This window comes from Cornus florida, unplaced genomic scaffold (genome assembly GCF_030987335.1).
Source record: "Cornus florida cultivar Cherokee Brave unplaced genomic scaffold, ASM3098733v1 CherokeeBrave_3.0.0_Hap2_Chr11, whole genome shotgun sequence".
Classification (NCBI taxonomy): domain Eukaryota; kingdom Viridiplantae; phylum Streptophyta; class Magnoliopsida; order Cornales; family Cornaceae; genus Cornus; species Cornus florida.
Genome location: NW_026775581.1, coordinates 41,531,556 through 41,539,165, shown reverse-complemented (window position 1 = coordinate 41,539,165; position 7,610 = coordinate 41,531,556). Strand labels below are relative to the sequence as shown.

Here is a 7,610-nt window from a genome sequence, read left to right as displayed (position 1 = left end):
TATATATATATAATTTATTTTTTCTTTTTTGAAGGCTACCCATTCCGCTATTAAAGTGATTTACAGTCATAAATAAGAACAAAAATGGAATATTTTTGCTGCCATCTTTCTCTTTCCTTTTCTTTTTTCATCTCTTTCAATTTCTACCTTATAGTCAAAGAAAAAAAAAATTCTACCATATAGATTGGGTTAAATTTGTATAGCCAGATTTTCAGTATGCCAATTAATTGTTGCTGCATCATTAGCAATTTCACTCCATTACTTTAATTATGATTTTTTTTTTTTTTTTTCCCTTCTTTGTACATTCCAATTCAACTCTTTACTATTATTTATGGTTTATTAAAGATATAATTGTCAAGTTAAATTATGTTAATAGTTAAAAGAGCTTCAAAAAATTTACCCATCAAACAACTTTTTTGTTTTAAATTCATTTTATCAAAATGCATTCTTCAAAGCCGATTCAGTGGAAGGAATTTTAGAAAGTGAAAGCTGCCCCGAACTGGGCCTAAAACTTTTTAAATAATATTATGAATAAATGTTCTATATTTTAAATAACTATATGCTCTTCTTTAATAAAGTTGCTATTATTAAATATTATAATATTATATTAAAAGATATTATTATAAAATTAACAATACAATACAAGTATTTTCAAAAATATTGTTACGGAACAAATTTTAAATAATTTAATTATAAAAATACTTATATAATATATCATCAAAAACCTAACATATTTTTTATGTAACATTTTTTCTATTATAACAACCGCGCCAAAATGGCTTTATATCGGTAAGAGAATTGTAATAAATTATTGTTTTTTTTTTTTTTTTTCCCATCATACTTTTGAATATAATAACAACAATATCCAAATTTTTTTTTTTTGTCTAAACTAAAATAACTTTATTCCAAAACCATATAAAGCCTACACAAAATGGCCGAAAATTAGCAAATTCCTGCAGCTAAAATCCAGCCTCAGAGCTGGTAATCTTCTAAGCCTGGCCCATTGACAAGCCGAATCCTGCTGAGCTCGGACCTAGGCCACCTAAAAAATTGTAGCGATCCATTAAAGTGAGAGTACTTTTATTTAACTAACTAGACACCGATGACTGTAACATCATTACAAGAAAGTGTGAAAGTGTTTCTTCGGGATGTGAGATAGGCGCTTTCAGACATTTCATGCAAATTGAACTGATCAGGAATTGCACAAGAACAATAAGAAAAAGTAACTCACAACACCTTACGCAATTTTGCATACATGAATTGCCTCGTTGCATCTCTGCAGCAAAAACCCTAAACACAAAGGCCGCATTACGCCATTTGAATGCCACTCACTTTCTCAAACATCATGGTTTTGACAACATTCTTTACGAAGACATAAAAGCATTCTCTGCAAGAACTAGGCATTAAAGTGGACATTCGAAGCTGCTGATCTTGTTTGTCATGGCAGCATACGGAACTCGGGAAAGAGCGGACACCAGGCTTTGGGCGCTCCAAACCACATGCGGCCAAGATGGAATGGGTGGCAAGCCTCGCGACTTCCTTGAATGCATTCACTTCTGCAGAGAAAAATCAATGAATTTTCGTTATTCAGCATTCCCACACGATAAATTGAAGTAAAACAGCTTCAAGCCAATCATAATAATTAAAGGGGCATCTCAAACGGGGCCATCTACAGTTTCTGCAGATCTAAATAAAACTAGAATGTTATCCATGACATTAAATTTCACCATATTTTCTTTCTTGGGGTGGACAAGATCCAGGATATGATTTCCAGGTGTTCATATGTCGCATTATGCAGATTATGACAATATTAACATTCAAATTTTGTTTTTCTTTTCATAATTCAACAAAAATGATCAAGGATATAATTATCAAATTTATTTACTATTATTTATTTATGCTACCGAATATGAAGTTTACTTGCCAGCACTCAGAATCTTTAAATGTTAGCGTATCCCATTTCCATAAATCATTTATGATAAATGGTAAATTGCCCAGGATTTCTATACTTATCTCACCATTGCAGGGACCTTCACTCGGATTCGCAAAGTCCTAAAGAAGCAGATTTGGGTCGTTGAACTCAAACCAATAAAAAAAAAAATTTGAAGTATACACTTCGGGGAAATCATAATTGCCTATAAAAACATAAGGAAGCTAGAACCTTTCCTTTACCATGTTCCCATAACCTAAGAATTGTAGTGGTAATCACTTCACAGAGACTATTTATGAAAGACACAAGCTCAAACAAAATGTGCATACCTAACTTTTTATCTCCACTCAGAAGCTTTAGATTGAGCTTGACAAGAGATTGAATCTCAGTCTTCACATTGTCATCTCTTTTAGCCTGGCTTTTGGCACTTTGTCGTTCTGTCTTAGATTTACCTTCAGGAGTTTCTATCTTGCAGGAGGAAGAGGCATCCGATGTACCACAAGTAAAATTTGAAGCTATCTGCACTGACCCAACGGCAGATCCATTATGCTTTTTAAGAACATCCGATGAGGCTCCAAGTGAATACTCCTGTGATTGTTTCCCGCCATTTCCATAGCAAATGTCAAATTGAGCTGAAGTCTGGGCCATCCTAGCAGACGGCAATTCATACACTTGTGAATTAGATGGAAAACCCGCACCGAATTTTAAATTTGTCACCATAGTAACAGTCCTCTGCTTTTGTTTTTCAAACATCGGAGATTTATGCAAATCGTTTACCTTTTCCAGAGAATTATACTGGTAATGGTTTTTATATCCATTGATTTTAAGATTCGTAGCCACAGGTCGTTTCCCATTCGCCATGAGAAGACATGGATTCACGTTAGCTTTTCCTTTTGGAACATTTACTTTGCTTGAATGATGTTTTGAAGCCTGATGCATGAAGCTGGCCCTTCCACGCCCCTTTTCTATTGACTTTGCAGCATCCATCATTTTCCATGCTTTTTCTATATCGTATGAGCCTCTATTCTGCGAAATATTACAGGAAGCATCATTATGAGCTGTCAATTGCTGACCCTTGCAAGAACTGCAATTAGGTTGACTTAATTTGTCATGATTAGTGCAACTGTAACAGAAGCTCAAGGCCCCATTTCGGAAGCCGTTCCAATTTTCACGTAATGCTCGTATGCTATGATGCACGTTGCGATAACGCTGCAACGTTCTCGCAGCCAAGGCAGTCGCGTTAGATGCAACAGCAGGAGTTCTTGAATCCCCCTCGGACGCGTTAGATGCAACAGCAGGAGTTCTTGAATCCCTCTCAGACGCGTTAGATGCAACAGCAGGAGTTCTTGAATCCCCCTCGGACGCGTTAGATGCAACAGCAGGAGTCCTTGAATACCTCTCAGACGCGTTAGATGCAACAGCAGGAGTTCTTGAATCCCCCTCGGACGTGTTAGATGCAACAGCAGGAGTTCTTGAATTCCCCTCAGACGCATTAGATGCAACAGCAGGAGTTGTTGAATCCCCCTCAGACGCGTTATCTGCAACACTCATTCCTCTGTCAGGAGCAATACCAGATGACAACCCACTTGTACGCAGAGAATCTGTAGTATGGGGTCTCTGAACCTCTCTGATACCGGGTTCCGCTACAATATCAAAGACAGAAACAGAAGCCCCAGCTGGTGGCACTTCATGAACGTTACCACTGGTTTGACTGGCACAACCGGTATCTATTTCGATTTTGGTATATTCAACCACAGAAACGGTACAGTCCTGGCAAAACCAATCACCTACAGGTCCAGTGGCACCCAGACCAACACAGTAAGTATGATAGGCAGAGTCACAAAGATCACAAAGTAGTAGACGGCTTTCATCTATCCTACTACGGCACACACCACATTGCACTTCCGAATATGGATGAGGAGTCTCTATTTCCCTATGGCACACCTGCAAGGGCAAGGATACGTCAAAATAAAACATGTAACAATCAGTAGATAATAAGGCTTCCAGTTTAAGCTACAGTTTGCGGACAAGGACTAGATTGACAGTCCAAAGTAATACGAATTGTCACAGATGGCACAGCAACTCTCTTAGATTTAGACATTGGGCCAAGCCAATATGTGTAATCTTGCAAATCCACAATATCATATATATCTACAAGTGCACATATCAGTTGTGCGCGTGCGCTCTTGACTGGGAGTTAAAAAGAGAATCTTAGAGAAATTAATGAATAAAATATTTACTTGGTAATAGATTTGACAATGGAAGGCATAATGTACTTGCATTACATGCAAACTTTAATAAATAATATAATAGTGTCCAACCAGCCCCGAAATGGGTAGACACGAGTTGTCTCTACAAGTGTGCAACAAGTTAATCATCCAGGGGAGAAAATTTTCCACATATATAGTCGAATTTAGGTTTCATACCTATTAATAATAGAACACAAAAATGAGAACAAGGATAGCAACTCGTACTTGCTGATTTCAACTAAATCCGAAGATCAAAAGGGGTTGTAATGGAGTTCTTAGATTTCTACAAGGTTTGAGCTAAGAAACTTAAAGCTGAGCAAAGCTTGGGCTTCACCCTAATCACATGCACTCAAATTGTATGAATTTGATGATTTTACAGCAACCAACAAAGTTTTCCCTCACATTATCTTTCAAGCAAATACCAACTTAAAAGAAGTCTTAGTTAAATTATAAACATGTCTAACAACTTATAATTTGTTTCATGTTGCACAAAGCCACTCTCATTCTTCCATCCCAAACTTTTAGCAGGAGAGAGAGAGAGATAGAGAGTGCTGGGAATTAAGTAACCTGCAACAAGGTAGAGGATGACCAAGGCAAACTTAAATAGACTTCAAATGAACCAAATCAAGCCAAATCTTCATATAAAAGTAAAAAGCTTATTCTTAAATCTTAACAAGAGCAGAACAATGAGTATTTCAAAAACTCCCATCTTGTAATAATCTAGGAATTGATTTTCATGGATTGTACATTGATCCTAGATTACACTGTTTTTTGGTCTGTTTCCTTTTTATTACTTGATTTATTTATTTGATTGGTATACGTTCATGAATGACTTTTTTTTATTGTTATTTTTATTTTTTAGTATGGTAATATGAGACCAAAAGCTAGAATACAAAGACACATAGATAGTAAAAATGGAAAAATAAAAACATTCTTGAAGAAATTAAAAGTTTGTGATTAACTCAACAATGTTCACTTGATTATCACATTTGATCACCATAATGGTCACCATCATGGTTTAGATTAAAATTTGTGAATTCCGATTTTTAACTAATATTCACAAAAATTGGATAATTAACATAAAGGCAAAAGACCAAAGTAAACAAATTAAGAAAAGGAGCAGGAAAACAAAAATAAGAAGAATGACATAAATTAGCTGGCAATCAAATAAAAAAATATAAAAATTGTGAAAAGGGCTAGATGTGAGATTTTGTCCGAGTCTACAAAGGCAACAAGAAAAATAAAATTTAAAAATAATTGTTTTAGGAAAAAATTGGCTGTCATTGAATGTGAAATCCTTCAAATATAAAGTATTTGGAGAGAAATATGAAGGAATGTGGTAAAATATGTTTGCTTTGTTTGAATATTGAGGATTGTATTGGCAAATTCCTAGGTAAAACTAGGTTGTAAGTAGAACAAAATGTCTTCGAGTCAATATATTTACAACCAAAGATTAGATTTTTACTATGGAACACATAAACCTCTAAAGCCTCTCTCTCTAATACTGAGAGACAGAGGAATAACCAGTGGGTATTTTTTATTTTTTATAGTTTTTCTTAATTTGTATTTTTTAAGTGATTACTAAATTGCCAAAAAAGTCCAGGCCCATTCTCAAAACATGAAAATTGGTTTAAGCCTAAAATAAACTCACACTCAACTTCAACCAAGTCAATTCCAAAAACCAAAACAAACCCACTACAAATCTTCACAATCAGACTATATATATATATATATATATATGTATGTATGTATAGTGTTGAGAAATTCCTGACCTGATCACGAACTGGAACGTTAACAAGGCGCTCGGTGAGAAACAATCCATCCTTTGGCGGACGACGAATAGTGGTGAACCTGCGCTTACACAGGGGGCAACGAGACTCGACCTTTGACCATTCCATGATGCAGACGAAGCAGAAGTAGTGGTCGCAGCCATCGATACACCCTCTGATAGCATTCCCATCTTCCATCAAACATATTCCACAGCAGTCCCTTTCCGAATCATCAACCGTTGATTCATCAATTCTTTTGTCCATCAAACATATTTCACAAGTGTGCGTTTCCGAATCATCAACCGTTGATTCATCAATTCTTGTGTCTTTTCCTTTGGAGAACGAGGAGGAAGGTGAGCTTAGGGTTTTGAGGCGTTTGCTGGGAGACATCTCCGGTTCGTCCAGGGTTATGGCGGCATGCTTGTGGGACGACCCTGAGGTATCTGAGTCACTCGCCATGGCTGGAGAAATCACAGGTTTTGTGGTAATTGCAGATCGAGCTGTGGTCCTACACTTTATTGAAAAACTACTGCTTTGTTTGGTAATATTGGATTTGCAAATAGAATTGAAAAAGGAATTGAATCCTAATTAAAATACTACTAGGATTCTGTTGGTTTAGTTAGCCGGAATTTAATGGTAAACAAAAAACGGAAAGTAGAGCGAATGGAGAAAAAAAAAAAAAAAAATTATTTTTATTATGTATTTAGTTAGTAAAACTTATTTTAATAAAATTGTGAAAAAATATTGTATTATTAGTCTGAATAACAATGAAAAGAAAATAATTTTACCTTAAAAACAATTTTTACAAGTTCAATATAAAGTAATATAAGCATAAAAAAAACAAAAACCTATACAATTGAGTTATTATTGCTATTTTTTTTTTTTTTTATTCTATTAGATTAGCTCACATCCTTTGTTAGGTTGGAGAAGGTGCTCTTTAGGAGAAGGTGCTAATTTAAAGAGCCTTGTAACTAATGTATCTGTTACCTAATGATTGACTACGAGGAACGGCCAATTTTTGTTTTTATTGAAATACAATTTGAAGTAAACTACTTATAACAATCATGTAAAAATGGGCGCAAATTTTCTGCGGTCTCTAATCCTGCGGTCTCATGCACTGCACTGTCGTGTTTGGTTTGGCACAACAAAAAAAGTAAACTAACGTCACAGTAAACTTAACATTAAAATGCTAACCGTAAATCAAAAAGAAAAAACAAAAAAGAAAGAAAAATCGAAAAATCAAAAAAGGAAAGTTAAAAAACACATATTTTGGCGCAACAGCTTCTTCACTTTCCCTTTCTTCCCTTTTGGTTTTCTTATTTCTCTCATTTCCTTTTCGTTTTGTTCCATTATTTCTTTTCAATTTCTTTAATTCAAACCCTAATTCGTCTCTCCTTGTTCTATAAAAAACATATTGCTTTTGAATTCCTTTTTATTCAAAGCCCTAATTCATCCCTCCTCCTTAATTTTTAATTTTTTATTATATTTTGGTGCCCCCGCTTCTTCACTTTCCCTTTCTTGCCTTTTGGTTTTCTTATTTCTCTCATTTCCTTTACGTTTTGTTCCATTATTTCTTTTTAATGTCTTAATCTAAACTCTAATTCGTCTCTCCTTGTTCCATAAAAAATATATTGTTTTTGAATTCCTTTTTTATTAAAACCC

The 7,610-nt window shown here is 35.0% G+C and overlaps 1 protein-coding gene across 1 annotated transcript; it reads right to left on the bottom strand.

Annotated features, from left to right (window-relative positions):
* Nucleotides 1-1,063: 1,063 nt before the first annotated feature.
* LOC132284219 (uncharacterized) lies at nucleotides 1,064-6,583 on the bottom strand. Its single transcript, XM_059786303.1, has 3 exons — nucleotides 5,952-6,583; nucleotides 2,260-3,874; nucleotides 1,064-1,556 (listed from the first exon to the last, which is right to left on the bottom strand). Exons 1-3 carry the CDS (start codon nucleotides 6,405-6,407, stop codon nucleotides 1,309-1,311), a joined length of 2,319 nt encoding a protein of 772 aa, XP_059642286.1. The 5' UTR covers nucleotides 6,408-6,583; the 3' UTR covers nucleotides 1,064-1,308.
* Nucleotides 6,584-7,610: the final 1,027 nt, after the last annotated feature.

Bases quoted from the DNA above. Each gene is read 5' to 3' on its own strand.
- LOC132284219 (XM_059786303.1), bottom strand. From the start codon at position 6,407: ATGGCGAGTGACTCAGATACCTCAGGGTCGTCCCACAAGCATGCCGCC. The intron at 3,875-5,951 runs GTCAGGAATTTC...TTGCCCTTGCAG, and splicing joins ACGTTCCAGTTCGTGATCAG to GTGTGCCATAGGGAAATAGA. The intron at 1,557-2,259 runs GTATGCACATTT...TTTTCTCTGCAG, and splicing joins GAGTGGAGATAAAAAGTTAG to AAGTGAATGCATTCAAGGAA.